This window comes from Seriola lalandi, unplaced genomic scaffold, assembly GCF_002814215.2.
Source record: "Seriola lalandi dorsalis isolate HSWRI2012SDOR001 ecotype SW California unplaced genomic scaffold, Sedor1 jcf7180002054911, whole genome shotgun sequence".
Lineage (NCBI taxonomy): Eukaryota > Metazoa > Chordata > Actinopteri > Carangiformes > Carangidae > Seriola > Seriola lalandi.
In genome coordinates this window covers 787,220-811,899 of record NW_019525463.1, presented here as the reverse complement: position 1 = coordinate 811,899, position 24,680 = coordinate 787,220, and the positions used below count along the sequence as shown (strand labels likewise).

Below are 24,680 nucleotides of genomic sequence, written 5' to 3'. Positions count from 1 at the left end.
CATCACCTACTTCCAGCTTTGCTTTGACAGGATTTGCTGCTTTTATCTGACTGTAAATTCATTTTCGGACTGTTGGTCAGACAAAACAAGCAATTGGAAGATGAAACCTTCATCTTTATGAAACTGAGAGGGAGATTTTGGCCCAATCCTGACATTTAATAACTTAACCAGCGGATCAGTCAACAATGAAAATCGTAAATTGCAATTATATGGTACATAAAATGTCCAGCACATTTCTCTGTTTTACTGAAGCAGCCCATTATCTCTTTTTGTGCTCTGCTTGTGCACAGTCAATAGCACAAGAGCCAGAACACTTTGCTTACTACTGCTGGCAGCCACTGGTACTTGTTCTTAAATAAACCATTGTGAATGTGCAAAGTCAATATTGGACTTTTGGAACGACGGTGCAAACACTTGGCTGTGAAACACCTGGAATATACTGTACGAGCTGAGAGAGTTTTAACATATGAGTTTTTGGAGCTGTAAAAAAAAAAAATGAGGCAGTTAACTTCGACAGCATGAGAGAGAACTGAGAGGCTCCTTGAATTGTAAATGGATTGCACGTATTAGCACTTTTCTAGTCTTATCAACCACTCAAAGTGCTTTACAATACTCACCACATTCACTCACATATTCATACATTACACCCATACACACACTCAGACACTGATGGAACAGCCATCAGGGGCAGTATCTTGTTCAGTAAGGACCAAGGACCAAGGACACTCCGACACGCAGACTGGAGATCAAACCACCGACCTTCTGATTAGTGGATGACCCGCCTGAGCCACAGCCTCCCCCCCTTAGTACCAGGAGTCATATAAATTCCTACTGGCTGTAACATGGATTTGAGGTAGATAATGACAAGTTTAGTTTAGTGAAGCTCTCATTTAAGGAATACAAGACCTCTGCCATCCTCTATCAGTAACCACAGGAACTGCAACATCAATGACATGGTATCTGAATCACCCCTTTAACCAAAGCAGACCACCATCACATTTCCACAATAGAGACAGATAAGAAAGCTACAGAGAGCAGAGAACCAAGGGAAATGTTGCAGAGAGTAATATAAGAAACAGAAGAAATGTTCTGTGCTTCACAGGCAGCACCAGTGGTAGATGGAGGGAAGCATTTAGTCTTTACCACAAACCAAATTGGGAAAGTGATTTCTTATGCATTTGTTGAATCACTGGTATTGATTAAAGTCATTTTTTGTGTCACGGGATATAAAAAGATACTTTATGCCTATTTAGCTGTTTGAATAAGAAATCTAAATATGTAAAAGTACACTACCCCACTAACAATCCTCCAAACAACAACTAACAATTCTCTTAAAAGTAAAGAATATGAAAACAATATATGCCAAAGACAGCAGAACACTATGGACAGAAAGACAAAAACCAGGCTTCAGTCAGAGTTGATCAACTTGGTGAGTTAAGCGCAGCAACAACACTGAGAATAAAAACATGAGGAAATGTTTTGTGGCTCTTATTGGTTACAGCTGTTGGCTCGTTCAGCTTGAAAACAAAAACTGACACAATAAATATGTGCTAGTCACAAATACTTTGGGTATATTACAGGAACATCACAAGTGAATTCTGCATGGAGCATTTGAACGCAAATCTGACACTTCACTCCAACAGGACAGTCACCAAGTCATTTCAAGTATTGAATAACTAATGAGACGAAAATTTCACAGTAGTAATTTATAAAAGGGTAAATGGTTACTCATTTGCTACGACAACCCATGCAAAAACTCAAACCAGTGACCTTTCACACCAGCAGACCCTCTGACAACAACAGAGAGATTTCAACTGTCTACTGTAGTTAGTACTGTAGTTGCTGTCTATAAATCACTTATCCTACAATACAAGGGGAATGAAAAGTTACAAGGACACACCTGTATAACCTTATGTTCTCTCACAAGATGAGGAATGTAAAATGATTAACTATGAACCCTGACTTTGGTTTAGTACAGTCTTTCACATACTGTGTGTATAACAAGAGTTTTACATGAAGGAGAATTCACTATTTTTTCATGCAATCAACATCTGTTTACTGTTAGGATATTTTAATAGACTTTTAAGTTAAGGATTTTTTATAGACATATGTGTCGTAACAGATAGGATGATGCAACTATGCAATTTTTTGCAAATTGCAGTTCAGCACATGCCTCCACTTCACTGTGCAGGCATGTTATAACTCTTTCCACGTGTCCATATTTATACAAAGACAAGTCTGTTGTGGGCGAGTCCTGTGATATTGTGACACTTTACTTTGTAACTTTCTTGAAAGTGGGATTTAATGAAGGGCTATGATGAGCTAGGGACAACTAATAAACTGGTAACTGAGTGCAGCATTAAGTAACTTCCAGACACTGCATCTAACACCTGATTCAAAAGAAGTTATATCTTCTGCAAACTTATCATTCATGTTTTCTTAATCTTCAACGCCTGATTAAAGTGATTGCCTCATGTCTACATGACATAAAGTAAACCTACACAGTTTAGACTAAAGGTGGGTTTCCTCTTCCACTACATCTCTGGTTGGGGTTAAGGTGTCAGGAAATTCTACCCGCTATCTCCACCAGCTGTCCTATCTCTCCCTCTCCGTCTGTGTCTCTGTCTTTAACCGTCTGCTTCAGCAAACAGGACCTGGCAAACGTCTCAGTCATATTATGCAACGTTAACTACACTTCAGTCAGTGGGAAAGGGAATGCAGGGGTTTTTTTTTTGTGAAGCTTAAAGTTGTAGAGTACAGCAGCGAGAGGACTGAGTTCTGCTCACTTCCGGGTTAGGCAAAGCCTCTTTTATGAATGGAGCTCAGTCTGTACTGTAGTCTACATCTAAACCAGTGTTGCCAGATTAGATTGACAAAAAAAAAAACAGAGCGTAGAACCCGCCCACGCTTTGTAAAAGTAGCGCGATCTTTTATTTTTCATGTAAGAGAGCAATCCTGTGTTTTCCGTTTATTTGTGCACATTTGGGGAAATGAAGTAAGACCCGGCAGAGTTCGGTATTTAAAGTTCATATTTCATATCTACCATTAAATGTACTGACAACTATCAATCAATTACTTTGACACTGAAGACAACCTAAAAACGTGATGATTCTCCGGCAAGTTCTGGTATTATAAGCAGTCTGTGTGTTCAAATTGTTTTGAAAGAAGCGTACTGTAAGGGCCTCCTTAGGCTGTGTCACAACTACATCACAGGTGTTTATCTGAATTGGTTAGTTGCACAGGTTCTCTAACAGGTGCACCTGAATGCTTGTCATGGTGCAATAGGTTACTAACATGTGTACCGAGTTGATTGGACAGATGATAACATCATCATCAAAAACATTTCTCAAGTTCACTAAATTGCCATGTGTAGTCAATCTGGTAATCTTAAAGACAACAACACAGGTGAAAAGGATTTCCTCATTAGGGAGGCATTTGTAACTTTGGCTATTGCCACAAATCCAACGTTAGCATTAACAGCTGTTTACTTACCAGTCTAGAAGAAACGTTGCGAGTTCAGCATGAAACCTCATTCTTTTACTCGGCAAGAGGTGTCTCCAGCGGGGGTAAACAACGCCAATATCAACTCTTGTCTCATCACATCTTTTCTTCTACTGAAGTTAGCACGCTAACCAGCTAGCCCCGGTGGTCTCCTCACTTTCGATAGCAACTCACTGTAGCGTCCAACCTGCCCTGAGGACGTAGCGCTGCTCAGAGGGCGTTTTATAACATCTTGTCTTGAAAATGCAACGATGGCCGAAGTTCTTGTCAAGCGACGTTCACCACCACCACCAGCTCCCAGCAAGAAACCATGTTCACACTTACAAATAGACCATTAACGTTCAAACAAATTATTAAACATGGCGCCACAATTCTTCCTCACTCACTGACCGCAGTGCCACACAGCCGCTGTGTGCTCACTTCCGCCACCAGTGGCCGAAAGCTGTGTTGCAACAATGCTAACGTGAAAACGTAGTCCCTTTTACATGGCTTTCGGTCATGTCTTATTTTTCTCTGATGTGAATCAGCCCCTCTTATAATTTTTTGTTAACTGTTAACTTGACATACCAAGAAGATTGTCTTCAAATATATTTGTATTACACATTTAGGATGTGGTATAACGGGAGAATGGCAGCATGAATGCGTAGCTGACAGAAATGCTGTGACGCAATAATGCCAACATGAACCAGAATCTCAAAGGACTGTTTCCAACATCTTGTGGAAACCACGCCACTAAGAACTGGATGTCTTGGGTGCAAATTGAGGCACAGTACTAGTATTTAGACAGCTAGACAGCTAGACAGCTAGACAGATAGATAGATAGATAGATAGATAGATAGATAGATAGATAGATAGATAGATAGATAGTTTATTATATAGGTAGGCCTACTTAAAATATGCAGCTACTATTGTCTAAAATGTATCATCAAGTTATGTTACATAATGAAACTTTTTACCCGCCCAGTTGAAGCCATGTGTCAAAATGATAAGTGACATAATATCTTTGCTTTCAAATAAATGACAAAAATAAATCATCCAGACAGAGCAGTGCGCATGCGCAGGCAAAATTCCTGTCCCGGCAGTTGTTTCTGAAGCACACAGCTCCAGCTTGTGAGGGGGAGAGAACTATCTTGGCCACACTTGTATGATCTTTGATCCACAGACTTTCCGCCGAGGACATAATTTAATCGTGTGTCTATTAGCCACGCATGTGCGACTACGGCAAGAAACATTTTGTCCTGTCTGTGGGAAACTCTTTGATGAGGGCGCGACTACATTTTTGTGTATTGGCTAACACGTCGCTGTGTTACGCTCACTTAGCAACATGCAGCTTTGAGAGCTATTGTGTAATCCGAATCAATGGTTTTAAAGTACTGAAGTTAAACAATTGTTGGACTTACCAGCGGATCCACCGGCAATGATCTGATGGGAGGCTTCCCGGAGCATGCTCTGCGGCTTTTTGGCTGTCATTTTTACTGTGTCAGGCTCCTACCAAAGAAAACATGTGAAATACAGCTGTTGCAAGCTCTCAACACTTAGCCGTCTGAGAACAGACTGATAGTAGTTCATATCGTGACATAAGGCAGTGTGACGGTGTGCTTCAGCGCTGGTGAACACCCCAACCAACCTGTCCTTTTCCCGCGGTGTAGTGAGTACAGTCCCTCGGTTAACTTCAGGCTCGTCCCGTCGGGTTCAGTCAGTGTGTCTGCGCCCACGCTGGAGAAAGCGCAGCACTAATATCTCTCCGAGTGCTCCCAGTGCTAGGCTAGGCTAATATGGAATCAATTACCAGCAACAAACTGCTGGATCACATTTACCCTCCCACTGCCTCGCAGCAATGGGGTGTTTGAATACTGTAAATAACAAATAGATAAACTCTGACCCCACCACCCCTCTCCATGGCCAGTGATCAACATAAAGTAAACAGTCACAAAGGTCATGTTATTTCAATAAATGCTGAAGCTAAAAGTGAATAAATTAAAGTTTTACTGTGAATTGACACCAGTGTTGTGACAGCATGTTTTTGATGTTATGCAGTACAACTGTCAATTTACATTAAATGCTGCTGCAGTGGTGGAAAGTAACTTAAGTACATTTACCCGATTATGGTAATTAATTAACATTTGAGGTACTTTACTTGAGTATTTTAATTTTATGGTACTTCACACTTCTACTACATTTCAAAGGTAAAGGTTACTGCTCTTTTTACTCCACTACATTTATCTTAAAACTATAGTAACTATTTACTTTACATATTAACCTTGTAGATACAATACGTATGAAGAGTGTTATGCTGGTCGAGGTGACGCTGCTTATGTATTAACGCATCAGTAATAATATTCCAATAATAAGATGTATATAACATTATCAAATGGGCTTCTCTGCAATGTGTACTTTTACTTTAGATACTTTAATTACATTTAGTTGATAATACATCTGTACTTGTATTTATTTGGAATGCAAAACTTTTTCTTGCAACAGAGTATTTTTGCGGAGTGGCATTACTACTTTTACATAAGTAAAAAATATAAGTACTTCCTCCACCTCTGGGCTACTGTACACAAGGGCAGTAGGTCACTAGGTCAGTCCAAATAGGACTGATCAAATAAAAGAACTTACTGTAAATACAGTTTTGAGGTACTTGTACTTTAGTTGAGTATTATTTATGTTAATGTTTGTTTCTACTCCTCTACATTTCCTCCACCAAGTAGTTAACATCTGCAAATACAAAAATATTGCTCATATGTTAATGAATGTGTAAAAAATAATACACTAATATACTGTATATTTAGTGACATAACACTCTTGATGGGACTGTTTTACAAAATTAATATTTCTATTTTTGATGCTTGAAGTTCATTTTGCCGATTCTATTGTACTTTTACTTTTTGCAAGATGTTGAATGCACTTCTTCAGGTGTCAGAGTAAATTTGTACTCTTGATACTTTAACTTTAATTATCTTTCACTGTTTGTTTTTATATTTTATAGTACAATCAACCCATCACTTTAAAAAAAGAATCATTAGCAGATTAACTGATAGTGAAATAAAGTAAAATAAAGTATTACAATTAAATATCTCATGAATGAAAGACCCTAGTGAAATGAATCTGGAAGAAGCCATCTCACTGGAGGCCTGTGAGAAAGAACACATGGCTTTTTATGATCTAAAATAAGTTTTAAGCTATGCACACACATGCCTCTGTATACACACTATTCAAGGTAAATATTGTTTTTCAAATCATAATTCATACAACATGCATAGTGACACAGTCAGCCAGTAAAATATTGTGAGGGTAACAAAATTCTCATCTATACCATAACACTGGAATCTTTTACTTTAAATTCAGTTTGATTTAAACTCTTATAAAGCACGTGGCACGAGCATAACTGCACCATGGAAAGATGACAGAAGTTATTTTCTTTTTTGATGAGCAGTGAAGGCACGCAGAACTTCAGCAGTGAGCCCTATAACGAGCATTTCATTTTGTATAAGAGCAGCCATGGAACAACAGAGCTTCAGACAAGCTATAAAAATGTGGGATTTACAGCATATATTTGGCAGGAATATGCCATTACCACTCTGACCCCCTTGGATAAGAAAAAGCAGAACAGCTTCCACCCCTACAACCTCAACTCCAGTAAAACATGCAGACTGGGCAGACTGTGTACAACCAGCACAGAGGGTAAGTATTTACTTTATGGATGTGCTGAATGAGAGAAGAAGTTTTTTAGTGACATGGTGTGTAGAACCAGTGTTCTTTTCTTTTTTTTCTCTAAAAAGGAGCTATGACTGAAATATTAATTTTGTTGCTATTGCATAAACCCTGTGTTTCCTGAATAGATTATACTTACTGGCAAAATGTGTTTTGTAAGGGAAAGCCAGCACAAGAAAACAGGCCAAGAAAATGACTGATGCATTCAAGGACTGACATTATTTTGAGAAGCACTATAAAAACGTGGCTAGATTTTTTTGTTATCACTGAGAAGCATTCGTACCCACATTGTTTTCAACAATTATACCTGCTACATGAACGCAGATCCTTAAGTACCACCACAGCATAATACTACTCCATTACAAGTAAAAGTCTTGCATTCACGTAACTAAAGGAAAAGTCTCATCAGGAAAAGGAATGTAAACGCAAAAAGTACTGAACCAATTTGCAGTGACCTTGTTGGAGGGATGGATCACAGGCCAGGGAAGAACCTGTTAGATTTTGGGGCAGATCTGAAAAATTGTGTTTTTGATTTGAGTTTTGTCACATGTAATACGCAACAGTGGAACACAGCTCATTATACTGAAGACAATTTGATTATTTAATGTGTGACTTTGTATTTAAAAACTTAATCTGAAAAGTAACTGGTGAATGTAGCTTTTAGATAAATGTGGAGGAGTAAAACGTGCAATATTTCCTTCTTAAATATAGTGAAGCAGAAGAGTAAAGTAGCATTAGAGAAGTACAAGTTCTATAAATTTGACCTTTAGGTATAAAATAGACTGAATTAAGATTTAATGAGAAGTAGGTCAAAGAATGAAAAACAAATAAAAACCTAACAGAGGATTGTACCATTTATTTTATTACCACACACACATACAGCACAGGCAACATAAAGACACCATCTTTCAAACATCTGTAACACATTCTAGTACAGGTACAGTAACAGACACACTCTGCTCTTAAATTACTCTGCTACAAACGTGACACTTGTGTGAAATCATTTTCTTTTAAGCAAAAGCCAAAAACTGTTGGAAATAGAATAAATAACTAAAACGGACACGAGCATGACAGTGGTTTGATCCAAAACAGTTCAAGTCATCAAAATATTTTTGCTAGCTCTTTTTTAAACTTGTCGCATCCTTTGTTATTCAACTGTTGATTATTAAAACACTGAAAATGTCTTGACGTGTGAAGACACTGCACTGCTAAAATTCACAGATTCATTAGACATTAGACAGTTTATCACTGTTATATACCTTTTCAATCCCATTTACCTTATTGAGTACCTGTTATATAACATTAATAGGTGATCTGGGCAAAACTGTTCACATATGTTCAGTTATGTTTTAATGCTTAATGCTAGATAAGTGGGCTAAATATAAACTTACACTTTAAAAAAAGTATGAAAGGATTGTCAAAGGTTCGTTAAATATGACCTTCATTTCTTTGGGGGAATAAAAGCTGCCTTGCCCCCATGTTTTATAAGGAAAATCAAATTGTTCTGGGGTCGAGTTGATTAACTGATTAGTCAATGGGAAGAAAACAAAACAAATAATTCATTTATTGTTTAAGTCGTTTTTTAACCAAAAATGCCAAAAATTCACAGGTTCCAGCAACTCAAATGTGATTTTTATTTTGCATTTTCTATGATGTTAAATTCATTATCTTTGGGGTTCAACCTGGGCTCTGGGAACCTGTGAAAGACATTTGTTACCATTTTCTAATATTTTATGGACTAAAGGAGTCACAGATTAAATTGAAAAAATAATCATCAGATTAATTGATTAAAATAAGTGTTAGTTGCAGCCCTAAATTAGAGTAATATTAGATGTGGATTATATCAAATTAAGACACTAAAATCTATGAATCTCTAGTTTTGCATATCCTATCAGTCCCTTTCTAATTGCACAGTACCTCTTAAATGTATTTAAATTCTGGTTCATTGTCAAGTATGTGTGACAGTTCATGGTGAATATTTACAGTGGCACACAACACTGTATTTCAACCAGCCAGGCTCTCAGGAAAGATCTGAAAGGCTGGAAAAGGAAGTGTGACAAGAGGCAACCAGTAATAACGTTCGTTTTCAACAATGAATTTGAACGTGACCTTACACCTAATTTAAGCAGAGTTGAAACACTCCTTTAGTTGTACAAATAAACAGTCTAAAAAGACCGAACCTAACATTTCTAAATCTAAATCTTCATAAGAAAGTCTTAAAAAAATAATCTCCAAGTACCTGTTCTGTAAGAATGGAAAACCCGAACCTGCAACCCGACGCACTTCAGGCGAATGCGGACTACAGGTAACCTGTCACAGAGCCTCCCTGTAGTCAGACAGTCTGTGTTGTTCTTGTCGCTTGCAGAATTCACAGTAGTGTGGGGCCCTTGGTGGTGTAGTTCATGGCGGGAAAGTGCCTGCTGTCTACGTCCCAGTGGCCGAGGGGCTGGGGAGAGGCAGATGGGAGGCTGGGGTTCCAGTGGTTAATGTAGCTGGCCATGAGCAGAGTCAGCTCCAGTATCTGAGACGAGAGCAAACACACACAGGGCGGATCAGATCGGATCACGATTAATTGCTTTAACATCATAATACGATTGTGTTTCATTGGGTTCTGGGGAGCTGGAGACGCTGTATCGTTCACAGGAGATGTGAAAACCTGAGAAACCCGACTGATCCGCAATGAAGAATGAGGTCACCCTCACTGGCTTCACCTACAGTAGTAATGTGACTCTGTTCAAGCTCCATAGAGATTCTGCACATAAAAGAAGATAAACAACCTGTTTTCTCCATTAGCGTTCAGCTGCGTGAAAACAGGTGAATATGGGAAAGTCAGAGCTCACTGCTCCCCCCCTTATCTTTACAGCTTCCTCACAGCTCTTCAGTTCTCAATCCAACCACCCGCATTTCCTTTCACCTCAGCTGCCGACGCTTTAGATCAGCGGTTCCCAGCCTTTTGTGAAGACGTACCCACACAGCCCTATCAGATGAACTCAAGTACTCCATCACCGACACCACCAGTCATGTTCCCAGTGTGTTCATTGGAATTGATTTGAACCTGGATGTTTTTTAATTCTTTTAATTGTAGAAAAGTGGATATTGTGACAATTTATTCTGCCAGTGTTGAGCCTTGATGAAGTCTGCAGTTGTGCTAATAGCAGTAGAAGCTAGTTATCCATTACTTTTAGCTATCTGTGTTAGCCTGGTTTCAATCTGACATGTAATTTTAACCATTTAAACATTACTTCAGCTAACAATACTATCTTTTTCAGTTGTTTATTCATTACTTTTAGCTAATTTGACCATTTATCCTTCAGTGTAACTAACTGTTTAATCTCTCAATCACAGGAGGTGGTGTTCAGGTGTTCCAGTTGGCTCAATGAGTGGATGAGTTGAACACCCACAAATCAATCAGACTGAAAACCTCTGCAGATGCACACAGGAGACGTACCTTTGGTTTCGCCATCGCAAAGACCAGCTTCTCCACGCTCTTCTTCCCGACCCCGGGCTCCCTCTGCTGACTCGTAACCACCATGAAATCGTCACGGCAGCCACCAAAGGTAATCACAGACTGATAGGAGTATGTGACCAGCGTGTGCTGGAAAATGAAAGCATTTGCCAGAGTGAAATGTTGCAGCAAAGTGAATATAACGAGGAGAAAGTTCAGATTTTATTGCTGATCCTAGAATAAATCTTGGAATTCATCTGGGAAATCATTTTGGTTTCTGCTTTTCTTTGAGGGGCAAATTGAGTGTGAAGAAGCGTGACATAATTCCCAGCGACTTATTGTCAATTTCACTTTGGATTTTTTTTCCTCTGACTTTCTGGGAGCACATGAGCAACGCGGCCAGCCAGACCAAGACTGAAACGGTTCAACATGGGCCGCTGCAAATTACAGAGCTCATTTTAACAGTGTTTACATGTTGGAACAGCTATCTGTCAGGGTCAAGAATGTCAAAAACGGAGGCTGGCTATTTTATTTTTCTTGTGGATTTCTGGTGTTTCAAAACACCACAGAATAAAAATCATTCCAGACCAATGGGTCAACAAAACTTTACAGCTGTGGCCTATCCAGCTGAGCACAGCAGCTGTAAAAAGGAAGTTCACTTTTTGAAACTAAAAGCAAATGGAAACATCAGAGCAAAATCCTCTAAAATGTTCTCAATAAATATTTTCTTTTTTTTTCATATTTCATGCAACTACATACGACAGACATGGCCTCTGCTGATGGAGGTCTTTGCTCTACACAGTTTGTAACTCACCATTGAATAGTCCAGCACACACAGTCCATCCTCATTGACCGCCAGCCACACCTGGCTCTGCTCAACAGGAGAGGGGGGGACAGGCTGTGGACAGAGGAAACAAAGGTTCATGTTACAGGTGTAAGTCACACCAGGAAACACCACATTTTTCTCTAGGTCTTCTTCCAAGTCTCTAACTGGTCCGACCGGTCCTCACAAGCACGACGGATGACTTACATTTGATAAATTTGTATAAAGGACACATTCTTGTTTTTTATAAGTTTGTAAAATAGAAACCAACATTAAACAAATAACAATGAGAGAAATGGATTCTATAAAGCTTCTTTTTTTTTTTTTTTTTTACCTTGGCACTGAAGAGTTTGGCTCCAAACAGGGGCCATTTCCGAGCCACAGTTAGGTATATTCTCACACACTCGGATGCACTGCACCCACGTAGCATAGACCACTTAGTGGCCAGACGCTCAGTAAGGTCTCTGGAAGAAGAAAAAAGAAACATTGGGGGCTTTAAATATCATTTGTATCTGAATTATTTAGGGTAAATTCATAACTCAAAAACAACCTACAGAATCTGGTGTCTGATCTGACCACTAATTTGAGGACGTCAGGTTCTCAAGTTCTAGATAAGAAGATGCGGAGTGATGCATTTATTATTTGCACAGCAGTAGTAGTTTGTTTTACCTGAGCTGCTCTGAGCTGCAGTCCTGTTTGTAGCGTTTGGGGTAGAAGCGCTCCAAGGCCTGCAGGAGAATCAGCTGAGATTTAGGCTGAGGAGAGCCGGTGGGAGAGGAGGCAGCTGGTCGCTCCAAGTCACCATGTTCAACCTGGAAGAAGAGAAACGAAAGAAGAGAGGGTCAAAGAGAAAGCTGGTTTTAAAACACACATTTTTAATAAGCTACAGCATGATAGACGACAAAACAAAGTCTTTTCAGTCCAATAAAAACCTACATATCTATCTTGACCCGATCTTTACAGACCTGTGCCATGAGGGCAGCCACCTCAAGAGCCAGCTCTTTGTTCACAGGGAAGTGGCCTTGCTGAACTTCATCATTCACCTGGTACGCCAGCAGGAGGCGCTCTCTCTCTGTCTCTCCTTTCACCTGCGATCTGAAACACAGTCTGCACAAAAGAGAAAAAAAACAATGGAATTATGCACACTTCACTTCACCTCACTTCACTTCACCTCACTTCGCTTCACTTCACAGAAGCAGGAAATCTAACCCTGGCACTTTAAACTCCTGCAAGAAGTGAAAACGGCACATAACACATATCACATCACCAGCTTTCATTGTGTGTTCTGTGTTTCTTTGGACAGATGTTTATGACCACATAATAAGAGATGCCAAGGTAATGTGTGCATATGTGTGAACCTGTTTGCATCCTGAAAAGCCCAGATCTGACAATAGAAATCCTACCTGCTCTTGTATGTCAGTCGAACAATCCGTGTCCCCTCGTTTTTCCCAGGGTGCAGCTCCTTTAGTGCCTGTTCCCACTTGGAAATGACATCACAGATCTAACAAAAGGCAAACAAGTGAGTCTAAAGTCAGACAATATGGACACTTCGACCTCATCTCTGGCTCCATCAACCAAACACTGTATCCTGTATGAGCCCCATAAGACTCATAAATTTCACTTTGCGGGCTTGTTAAACATGATGGAACAGTTTCAGTAACGGTAATGAAAATAAAATTGAAGCACCATTTTTATCATGATTGACGAATTAAATTACCGTTTCCCAAAAAATTTGGACATCCACAATTTGTCAAATAATCCTGAACTGCTCACTACTGATCCTCTAAATGATTAGGTAACATGAGACTAATGATTTGGCTGGATACACCACAGAAAGCCAACAGCCTCAGTGGTGTATGGAGGGTTTCTTCCCTCCACTTATGTTCGGTGACCCATGGTGGTACCTTGGCAAACGGCTGCAGGCAGTGCTCCAGGTCCTTGCCAGACGGATCATCGGTGAAGAGGGCAAACCCAGACAGCTGAGGCTTCCTCATGCCAATCCTCTGGTTCAGTGTGTTGAGGAACTCTTCAACCGTAGTGGAGCCATCAAACCCCACCACCTACAGAACGGGAGAAAACAAAGGACACGTGGTGACGATATCGTGCAGCAGCAGAACCACAACACAGACCTGCAGGTTTAGTCTAACCTGTGCCACCTAGTGATAAGGAAAGTAATAGTTTGGAACTGCACATGTAGCTGTAACAACAAGTTGGGGCACGTGGCGTCTGCCTACAGTACAGGTGGTGCTGAAATGATCAGCTGACCGTATAGCTCCCGTTTGAGGAGAATCTGCAGCTTGCTCAACACACATGGTTGAATTTTTGAGTAACATGTCGGGGCTATTACGAGTTTTACATCTAAAAGGGAATGTATGCAATGCACTGCACTGCAAATATGTACTGGTAAACATTCCTTGTAGAGTATTTTTGAAAATAACCCTGTTTACCTTGTGTTCATTAAGATGTAGGGTAAAACTTTATTGTCACCATGATAACTTTAAGGAGTGATAAAACGTTGTCCCATGGTTTTATTAACCACTATGTTCAGTGTTTTGGCATCTGATTCGCTCTCAGTCTTGGATGTTTTAATCAGGGTATTTGCAGCAACACATCCCCCTCAATTCAAAACCTTACGTTCTTTTAATGCAGTGCTATTTTCAGACCACGACAAGACGAGACAAGACGAGACAGTCGACACGCCTTTAGTAAGCAATGTGTTTGAATCCGTCAAAGTGAGACAGGGAAAAACAGGATTATTTAGTTGTAGTATTTTGGCGGGTATGCGTTACCTGATAGGTGTTGTTCATGAAGTGGACTGGGATGCTGAATGGCAGTGAATGGTGGTATGGGTTCCTCAGCAGGATGGACACGATCTCCATACGTGAAGGTTTGGCCTCCCGCTCTCCGTTCTGCAGCGTCCGCTCCACGGACCTCTGACAGTACACCGCGTACTTCCCTACCTCACTCCTGTGTGGGAAAACAAGATGGAGGTGTAAACAACGCTCCAAAATCTGCCTCAGAACAGGTTTTAGTTTTCCTGCTATAGTGTTAGGGATCAGTGGCAGGCTGCAGGCTTGAGTTCGTTCACCTTGGGTCAGCGTTGCGTTGCAGGTACTGTCTCAGGTACCAGAGGAAATGTTGTTGAGGAAGGAACAGAGCCACGCACAGAGACAACAGCTGCCAGCACTACAGGAGGAGAAATACTGTTAGTTACAGGCTAACTGAGAGTCTCTTTCACTTCATCTGTGTCTGATCTGTCCTCACTGTGCACGGTCTGACCTGCGTGAGGGAGTAGTTGTGCGGAGTCCGGTGGTTGGTCTGCTTGATGAGCTGACAGTACATTTCATTCTGCAGCTCCGGGTGGGTCAGGCACACTTGCAAAGCGTTCTGGGCCAGCGATGTGTGGTAGTCGACAGATGGAGACTCGACCAGCACGTTGATGAAAAGCTGACAGGACTGCAGCGAAGGGAAAGAAAAACAAAAAAACATTGAATTCCACTGAACTACCAGCAGGTGGAGGCAACCACACACCACAAACTCCAAACTTGGGGAGTCAGTGACTCAGTAGCAAAATAAACTGTGTGATGATAATATTCAGGTCAGATTAAAAACAACAAAAATAACGAGGCATATCTTAACTTCATTGTTTTGATCTCATTCTCTGTGACGGGTGAAGACAAAGAACCAATTGAACACTTTTCATCAGTCGTGTCAGATTCATTAATAATTCAAAGACATGAAGTAGAACATAGACTTGAAAAGCATGTCACCTCCATTCACTCTTTTTCTTTGTGCGTGTTTAGGACTGGTTTTTAAGGCTGGCTGCTCAAAGAGAGAGCCGATCCATTCAACCTTCAATCCTACGGGCCTACTGTAGCCGATGGGGCTGTGAAGCGTGAGTCAGGCAGGGCGGGGGGCTTCTGGGTGGGCGCACTGAGAGCCACAGGGTTGAAAAGAGAGGGAGAAGGATCTGCCATCTTTCTACAAGGTCCCTGTTCTGCTCTGATCCCATGTCTCCTCCCCCATCCTGTGGCTTCCATATCCATTGCTGCCACTCTCTGAGGGCCCTGACCTCCCATGTCTCCTCTTTAAAAGAGGGCTCCTTTCACACTGGCTGTAAACCAGAGGAACGGTTAGCCTCAATCAGAGCAGATAATCAAGGCCATTATCTCTCTTCCACACTTTTAATGAGCTGGGGCCCTCGTCCTCGAGCCTTTGATCTGGTTTAGAGGCAGTCGGGAAGAGAAGAAGAGGGCCACGGAGCGCATCCAGGAGTAGGAGGGGATAAAGGGAAGGAGACGAACTGGAGTAGGATGGATGACGTCTCGAACAGACCCTCGCAGCGAGAGAGGCAGGCAGAAAGAGGAGAGAGGGATTTGAAGAAAAGGATGAAAGGAAATGGAGAATCAAAAATAAGTGGGATGGAACAAAAGAGGCAGACAGAGACGGGAAGAGGGCCGAGAGGTGGAGAGACCGACCTTGAAAAGCTTGAGAGCTTCTGTCTGCAGAGCTTCAGAGGGCAGAGTGGTGAGAGGCGAGCGCAGACCCTCCTTACAAAAGCTCAAGGCCTCGCTCCTCCACAAGGCAGATTCTGGGAAAAGAAGAAGCACGCACACACACACACACACACACACACACACACACACACACACACACACAAACCCATGCACACATAGACAAACATAAAGATTGAGTTTCAAAGCTGTAATGACTCAACAGCTGACAGAAATTTACACACGGCGCTCCAGCCGTAAACACTGTCTGCAGCGTGGATTAAAGCTGTCAGACATCGAGGATCAAAATAACACGCAGCATGATGCTACTGAGGAAATTTGTCTCCACTTATAGACTTTGCAAGTCTTAACGCCTTCAGTTCATGCACCTACTGTAAAAATATAGTTTCAGTGTTGCAGCTATCAAATGTTTCTCTGTTTTTTAAACTTCTACCTGGAACAAGAAGCATGAGTTACTCTTTTAAAAATTGTCTTTAATACTTCAAGCAGAAAGTTAAAAATAAAAATGAAATAAAAAAAAAAAAATCTTGCTTAATCCAATGCAGAAAAACATGCTGTGACCTGAGGAAACTTAGTGTGCTTGCTGAAAGTGGCATTTTAAAAATAGGACACACGTTTTGCTCTGGATTTGAATTAAATGATTCTCATAACTAACTTGCTGCATCCTGCTTTTTGGACTAAAACAAAGTCTGGCTTTGTAATGTAATTAGGTATTTATAGTTACTTTAATTTACTTCAGAAAGCAAAGGAAGATGTTAGAAGTAACCACGGCTCCTCATTTTCCTCCTCAAATTCAAAGTCAAGTCTCTCTTTAACACCTTTTAATAAACCAGGCTCGTCAAATTTCTTACTCATAAAAAGCATGAAACACCTCACGTCCTGATGGTTTACAGGTTTAAGATTCTGACCATGTAATTGCAACATCCCTGTTCTGAGCCCAACCTTTGTTCCCCTGATCTCCTGTCGGCTCGAAGCCAAAAAATATAAGAACTCAGTGAGATCCTGGCGATGCTTTTCTTCTGTAGGATATAAATCTCTCACCTGGGTCTCCCTCTGCATCGAGGAGTTGACCAATCAGCTGCTCGTAGTCTGTGCCCACCTTGAAGGTTGCACTGCTGCCGGCTGCTACAGTCAGGTGATACAGCCATGTGTCCTGTAGGGAATAAAAACATTACTCAATACTCATCAATATACAAACAGAATAACAGCTCGACATTTATTCAGACATTTCCTGTTCCTGTACCTTCTCCTGCTTGGTGCCAATGAGCAGGTACGTAGGGCTCTGGTCTCTGGGCTGCACCACTAAGGTGCAGTGGGAGGAGAGGAAACCTCGACTACCTGCTTCGTAGTCCTCATCTGAATCACAGGAGCGATCCACCTCCTGTACCGACGCCTCCCGTATCTGCAGCTGACCCAGAGGCAGCTGAAACAGAACAAGAAATTCTGTAAATATCAATACGGATAAATTAAAGTGCGTTTAACTAAAGAAAGATGTTAAACTGACATCCATCTTTTTCATGTCTAAGAAACAGCTGGAAGCACCTCCGCTATTTGTCAAGAGTCGTTTATTCTGTACAGACTAAGACAACCGCTGAGGAGCATGTACTTGAAAAGCTTTTTCTTGAGTTAATAGCTAACAAAACACAAGATTAAAAGCAGAGGAGAACATGTTAAGTGTAGGGAGAGGCTTGTTTTGTGGACCTTGTCTTCCTGGTTGCGATAGTAGTAGAAGACTTTTCCAACCAAAGTGCACCACACCAGCTTCGAGTGTCCATGTTTGACCTGAAACAGAAAACAGCAGGGAAAGTTTGAGAAAAGTTTCAGGACAATTTCCAGGATTATTTGTCAAAAAAGAAGTAATGTGAGACTATATTTTTTATGTGTATGTGTGTGTGTGTGTGTGTGTGTGTGTGTGTGTGTGTGTGTGTGTGTGTGTGTGTGTGTTCTTTGAAACTCAGACCAGAGAGCTTTTTAAACAGCTTGACAGATGTGAGTCAGGGAATTTCTGATTTCTACATCTGACCAGCAGATGTCCCAGGAGTGTGTAGTCAGTGTGGGCTTGCAAATCATTTGACAGCAACTTCAGTGAATTCAGCAACAGTTTAAAAATCCAAACTGGACTTTTTGTTTGTTTCCAAAGCAAAGTAACAACTGATTCCTGCCAAAACGAAAACAGTCCATCCACCTCTGATTCCCCTGCTGCTTTCAACTTCATTCTTAGCCAGAACACAGTTGCAGATGATAATTATAAACCAGAAACCGACGTCTTTTAGAAACGGAGCGATGCTGTCACTGGAGGGTGCCTGCAACATGAAGCCAGAGGTGCATCCCTCGAATGGGGGTCACCCGGGTTAACTGAGCTGACAGGCACAACAGCCCCTGTCTGAACTGAGATCACGTCATAACCAGCAGATCAAAGACAACTCGCAGGAAGAGGATCGAAGGGGGGGGGTTTGGTGAGAGGACATGGGCTCCATCATCTCAGCTTGAGGCAGTCAGTCATCTGTCAGAGAGCCATCACACACACCCGTCAGATGTTTAAGTGTGTTAACTTTACCAGCAGACAGGCCTCGGCTAAGGAAAGGCAGAGCCAGAGGAGGGGGGGAAGGAGCTGTGTAGCATTCCAGCAGTTCTGGTCTTACAGCCGTGTCCCAACGTGAAGACGGTTTTCAAGAATCTGCCTTAAGAGTGCTCTGTCAAAGCCTCCCCACCCCAGTGACGGACACTTCTATATCTGTCTGAAAGAGGACGTTAAGCCTGAAAATGAGTTATTTCTGGCATCCTCTCCAGGGAGAGAGCCTGGCTAACCGTACCTCTGGAAATAGAGTCAGGAAGTAAAGCTTTGTAAAAAGAAAATAAATGAATAAAATCAATTTCCTCACTTAGACTGATAAAACATAAACACACAGCTGAAAAAAATGATTTTTCTATGTTATTGTATTAAGTCGATCAATCAATCAATCAATCAATCATCATTTAACTTTTTTGTGGCGCAAAAATGTACTGTTCACAGTCTGTACCACTGCTGCTATATCCTCCTTTAAACATCAGCTTTCATGATTTTAGATCTCGTTGACAATATTAAATTATTCATCTGTGCATTTGCTGAATAACACCTGTATGCTAAATATGAAGCTACAGCCTGGAGCTCAGATGAGCTTATTTTCAAATACAGACTTAAAACAGGGGGAAGAAACTAGCCTGGTCCTGTCCAAAGGTAACAAAACTTCTAAAGCTCACTAAGTTATATCTGTTTTTTTTAATCTGCACAAAAACAAATTGTAAAACCTTCTACTGGCTCCAGCTTCATATTTAGCGTACGGACATGAAAGCGGTGTCTATCTTCTCACCTAACTCACTGCAAGACAGATAAGTTTAAATGACAAATCACGACTTCTGGCTGCTGACCTTTGTAAGCCAACCTCTCACGGTGGGCTTGGCAGTTGTCTCCACGGTAACTGGGCTGCTGGCCTGGACTTTGAGTATGTTCTGCAGGACCCTGATCCACTCCTCCAGGATGTTGGGTGAATCGGCGGTCAGGTAGAAGGTCTTCTTCTCTGTAATCAACTGATTAGAGGAAAAGGCAGAAATATGGGAAAAATGCTAAGCCAAGCTGAGTGAGATAGCATCATCGTGTCAGAGGAGATCAGAATCAGCCTCCGAAGAGCCAGGAAAACATTCCAGTCCAATGCTATACCTGATGTCATCTTAAGCTGCTTCTCTGGTATGCCTCAGTAAAGCTCTGCTGTGATACAGTGCTATAAAAAGAGTGCTGGTTGGTGTGTGTGTTGTTGCACGTGCACTCTCACAGCTGTCTTTGCCTATTCTCTTTTACACCATATACTTTCAAATTGTAGATATAAAAACTGAACTACCACAGCCTGTAGAAGAAAGCAGTCACACTGTGCAATGTAAATCATACGTAGCTTATCTTGGGATATTCTTACACACAGTTAAGTACTATTCGATCCTTTTCTAGGGATTTCAAATATGTTTTCCACTTACTTGAAAGGTCTGTGCACCTTCTCCACGCACTATACGGCACGACGAGTTGAGCTCAATCTGACCCTGAGGTTTCCTGATCACATCACTCTGAAAACACACATTAACACACGAAAAAAATGATACAAAAAGCTCGTCAGAAAATGAGATTGCAGTGATCAGAGATGCATTAATGTTCATCTTTAGGTGCCAAGATGGTACTGGTGCCTTTAATTCAGCTAACCTGCACGTAAACACATTCAGTTCAGAAATATTCCTGCAATGCTTCCTGTGCAGGCAGCAAAACCTTAGAAGGAAGCAGGCAGGCAGGCAGGCAGGCAGGCAGGCAAGCAGGCTCACAGCGAGACACACTCACAGGAGATTTGTAGTAGAGGATCTCTCCATTCCTCAGGATGAACCAGCGACGTTTCCAGGCTTTCACCTGACTGCCCATCTTCAGCAGGTACCCAGACTTCTCCAGCATCTCCTACAAACAGCACAGGTTACCGCTAGGCGCTGTACAATACGTACAAAATAACTGCTTGACACTGAAATAGATGTAGTGGTATAGCAAGATTATCATACCTGTGAGTAATATCATATTTCTATATAACATTCCTGACTAGTCTGACTATATTTGACCATATCTGGCGTTTCTTTATCATTTACATTTTGTTAGTAGAGATGTGTTTATTTAAACTGGTTGATTATTGTCATTGCTCATTTTGCTTCCAGAGTAAAACACGGCCCAGAGAGGACTTGACTCACAGGCCCAGTGCTTTCACAGGAGTAGGAGGAGGTCCGCTGGAGTTTATGCTCTGGTTCCGAGTAATCACTGTCCAGGGAGTAGGCATCGGGAGGAATTGCATAGTCACTCTCAGAGCTTATGGAGGACATGGACACACCTGGGTCAACAGAAGATGGAACATAAAAAATAAAAAAAATAAAAAAAACTACAGTAAGAAAGAAAGACTTGCTGGAAGCAGTTAAAGGGAGAAAAGCACAGGAAATAAATTAAACATGTCCTGATGGAGAGCCAGCAAACAACAGGTGGGTGAAGACAGAAGGCTCTTAAATGGAAAATCCAGGCTCCTCTTCATCAGTTTGTGTTGCTGAATGCATTCCAGCTGTTTTCCAGTGTATCCTGGCTCGTTCCATACTTGTAATGCAGCATCTTGCAACTACATACTACTGCTTCCATGTTTCTATATTTATGATGTTATGTATTTTGGATAAACTAAAGAATTACATGCTTCTTACGGAGGTCAGAAAGAGCCAAAGCAGTTTCTGAAATTCCTGGATCTTAAACTTCCACTGTCAACAAGCGAGTGTTTCCTCCTTCCTGAAAGATTAACATTTCTACACCACAATGTACAATCCTCACCTCTCTTGACGGCACGTGGGCTCCCGGGGACGCTGCCCTTCCTGTCCGGGCTCAGGATGGAGGTCCGTAAACTGGCCAGAGAGCTGCTGTCATCCTCTGACCCAGAGTCATCATCAGGTAGAGGTACACTGCTGATCTGAGTGGCTTTCTGAAACAAACAAGCGAAAGAGGACGGTCAGCTAAAACACCAGCTTATGTAATTTCAGTACAGATGAAAACTACTCTGATGTTTTACAGCACAGAAGAAGATCCAGCTGCTGCACCGTGATCCCATCTCACTCACCCCTTTCAGTGTGGTGTAGACTGGCACATTAATATTCTTATAGATCAACTGGGTGAACGGACCTGCCGCTGGATACTGGGGTAAGTTGGACCCTGCAACAAAACAATTCACATTTATTTTCATTCACTGTTTATTTTTTAGAGACAAAACAATTGCACAGCTTTTATAACTTAAAGCAAGGCTATGTAACTTTTGCTAAGCAGCGACCACTGTGGCCACAAGTGGCAATCACAGGAAAAAGTTGAATGCTTAAATGTAGTGCAACAGCACAGACTGTAAATAAAGATGGACGTATCCTTCTTGACGCCACCCACAGGTTTCTGAGGAGTGGTTTTGAAGCTCCAAGTGGGCTGCTCTGCCGTTGCCGTCTTGGCAGTGTCTGACTCTGTCTAATTCCCAGCGAATCCAAAAATGGGCAAAGAGGTGGGGTGTGTGTGGAGCCGAGACTTTTTGTGAATGCTGGTTTGTGGCATACATTTTTCAGACCAGGAGGTTCCTGCTTGTGCAGCAGTGCGATGAACTGAGCAGAGGTCATTGTGATTGTGAATTTGAAGATTTTCCTAAGTTTGAATGTAAGTTTTCATTTGCAAAAGGAATCCACTTTAACTTCGCACACATTTAAAACAGCTTTAAAGCTTTGGAAGTAACCGCTGGTGAAAAAAACTAAACAAAGTACAACTTGTCTCCAGTATTTATTTTGCCAGACATCAAAATCCTCAAATAACAGATGCACCTTAAGGCACAAACATGAGAGGAAGCTGAATAAGCTGAGCAAGCTATGACTTAATCCACAACAGCCGTTTGGCAGTCGGCTACATGTACCTGGCAGTCGGGAAATTTAATAGTCAGAGAGCTGTCAAACCTCTCTGTCTGCAACCCGACAAAATGGATGATGTCGGAACAGAAAACATAGCAGTAATTACACCCAGACCCCGTCCTTTCATTGCAGCTGATTAAAAAGCAGTCTCTCCCTCTGCTCGTCTAAACCTCCCTCCTCCCATTTTCTTCCTCGGCTCTTTAAAAGCCCACATCTGCACAGGTGTGTGGAGCCTCGGGCCAGAGGAAGTGACATGAAAGGCAGAAGTGACAGATCCAAACCGACCACGCTCACCCCCCCACAGCATCTTAAGCATCGCCTGAATGACATGTCACTTCACGGTACTGACTCATCTTCCACACCACAGGCAACACCACCCAGGCACACACACAGGGTTAGACACAGCTCTCCCAATGAAAAGCTGTCTTCCCCACTGCACCATAGTGAATATAACTGGATTTTGAATGTGTACGACTAGGTGCTTGTTTCTGGCTGTGGGAGACTCACCTCGTCCGGGGCCCCTGGCTCCAGGACTGGCCTCTGATACTCTCATTCCTGACTTAGCCACAGCGTAGATACGACTCTCCTGCAGAGAGCAAAACAGTCAGAAATGTTCTTCCTCGCTTCACTTCGAAATTCATTACTAATCACTCTGAGACAGTACAACACCTCGGCATCAAGATCTTTGCTAAATAAATCTTTAAAGTAATAGTTCTAAATTTTGGAAAGTAAATTTATTTGTTTTCTTGATAAGTTTGATAATTACATCAATTTTACCATCATGTCTATATAAATAGTCTGGCTTTTCTGTTTCCCCTGTTTCAGTCTTTGCGCTAAGCTAGGCTGAGCTAAGTGGTTGCTGGTGGTAGCGTCATATTTACTGTACAGACATGAGATCAGTACCAATCTTCTCATCTAACTCTCAGAAAGAAAGCTAATATACATAATTCTCTATTAATTCCTCTATTAATTTTATCTCTGAGCTGTGTGCATCGACTGAAACAAAAAGGAAATGGTTCCAGTTGAATTGCTCATGCATCTTACAGATAAGATTTAAACAGCATAAAATAATACAGGAAACATGCAGAAGTTGAACGGACAATACTGGTCTTTCATACCCATGAAGGGAAGCGGTGTAAAGGAGGCGTTGGCGGCTTGAGAATTTCGGGATCCAACCGGTCCAGCTCTTCCGCAAGCCCTACAAAGGAGACTCCATCCCGGGATGACTCCTCTGATTCTGACCCCTCCACCACCCCGTCCATGCTGTCAGGAAGCCCATCATCAATGTCTGTTTCTTCAACGACCTGAGAGAAAGGCGAGGTGGCGGTGCCGGTGCTCTTAAGAGTGGAGGAGGTGGAGGATGGGGTCATGATGTCTATGTTAACGTTGAGGTGGTGCAGTCTGTCCAGGCTGGGCTGCGGCTGGCTGTAGTGCTTCTTCACCAGCTGGATGCTGTCTCTGGGGGTGAGCGGAGTTCGTACTTTGGGTAACGTCATGCTGGTGCCAGACTGGTGAACCAGGGGCTGGGGGGGGTTGGGAAAGGGGTTGTTGGTGGAAGGGGATCGCGACAGAAGCGGGCTTTTGGGTGTTATTCCGATGGAGGACTCCGGGGAGCTCGGTCCGTGGGCCATCTCGTAAGCAGAGGAGGAAGATGAAGACGACGAGGACGAGTGAAGGCAGTGAGAGCGGAACTTGCTGTTGAGCTCATCAGAGGAGTTGTCTCTGTCCGAGCACCCCGCCTGACTCTCTTGGCCCACTGGGAGTTCTGGTCTACTGAGGGAAACGGGGCTGCTGGGACCCTCCCTGCTCCGACCCTGAGAGAGAGCATCGTGGGCCGCGAGGTCTCCAAGGCAAATCCCTATACTGACCTGTTCAGGAGACCTTTTCACATCTGGTAGGAGAGAGAATTTAGTGTAATTATATTGGAGCCAGCCTACGCACGATGAAGGAAATGATGAGGAAGAAACAATCGAGCGAAAATCAATGTTGGTCTATAAACTCAGTTCGTTCCAAACAATCACAGATAAAATCACTAAATCTGCTACTGTTGACGGAGGTCTGGGGGATATGATCGCGTGACCAACAAGCATTGTTGAGAAAATATGAGGGTTTGGAAGACACTGAACATATCAATCAGTGGTGGGGAAGTGGTTTATGCTGTGGGAGTAGTTTAAAAAAATTTTGTGGACGTCTTGTCATGTTTTCAAACTTTTTTGGG

General features: G+C 42.0%; 2 protein-coding genes across 2 annotated transcripts in view; both read right to left on the bottom strand.

Moving 5' to 3' along the window:
• Nucleotides 1–5,275, bottom strand: part of slc25a21 (solute carrier family 25 member 21) — an 86,848-nt gene extending 81,573 nt beyond the window's left edge. The window contains exons 1-2 of the mRNA XM_023430740.2: nt 5,129–5,275; nt 4,902–4,989 (exon numbers count right to left, since the gene is read on the bottom strand). Coding sequence (XP_023286508.1) covers nt 4,902–4,971 — 70 coding nt within the window. The 5' untranslated portion in view covers nt 4,972–4,989; nt 5,129–5,275. The remainder of the gene's footprint in view (nt 1–4,901; nt 4,990–5,128) is intronic.
• Nucleotides 5,276–8,056: 2,781 nt separating this feature from the next.
• Nucleotides 8,057–24,680, bottom strand: part of plekhh1 (pleckstrin homology, MyTH4 and FERM domain containing H1) — a 33,881-nt gene continuing 17,257 nt past the window's right edge. The window contains exons 8-30 of the mRNA XM_023430791.2: nt 23,581–24,353; nt 22,970–23,048; nt 21,646–21,737; nt 21,363–21,510; nt 20,747–20,883; nt 20,355–20,465; nt 20,003–20,089; nt 19,406–19,564; nt 17,699–17,779; nt 17,241–17,420; nt 17,039–17,150; nt 15,962–16,074; nt 14,763–14,939; nt 14,572–14,669; nt 14,273–14,450; nt 13,388–13,543; nt 12,887–12,984; nt 12,449–12,590; nt 12,153–12,295; nt 11,818–11,947; nt 11,475–11,558; nt 10,664–10,810; nt 8,057–9,736 (exon numbers count right to left, since the gene is read on the bottom strand). Coding sequence (XP_023286559.1) covers nt 9,584–9,736; nt 10,664–10,810; nt 11,475–11,558; nt 11,818–11,947; nt 12,153–12,295; nt 12,449–12,590; nt 12,887–12,984; nt 13,388–13,543; nt 14,273–14,450; nt 14,572–14,669; nt 14,763–14,939; nt 15,962–16,074; nt 17,039–17,150; nt 17,241–17,420; nt 17,699–17,779; nt 19,406–19,564; nt 20,003–20,089; nt 20,355–20,465; nt 20,747–20,883; nt 21,363–21,510; nt 21,646–21,737; nt 22,970–23,048; nt 23,581–24,353 — 3,578 coding nt within the window. The 3' untranslated portion in view covers nt 8,057–9,583. The remainder of the gene's footprint in view (nt 9,737–10,663; nt 10,811–11,474; nt 11,559–11,817; nt 11,948–12,152; nt 12,296–12,448; nt 12,591–12,886; nt 12,985–13,387; nt 13,544–14,272; nt 14,451–14,571; nt 14,670–14,762; nt 14,940–15,961; nt 16,075–17,038; nt 17,151–17,240; nt 17,421–17,698; nt 17,780–19,405; nt 19,565–20,002; nt 20,090–20,354; nt 20,466–20,746; nt 20,884–21,362; nt 21,511–21,645; nt 21,738–22,969; nt 23,049–23,580; nt 24,354–24,680) is intronic.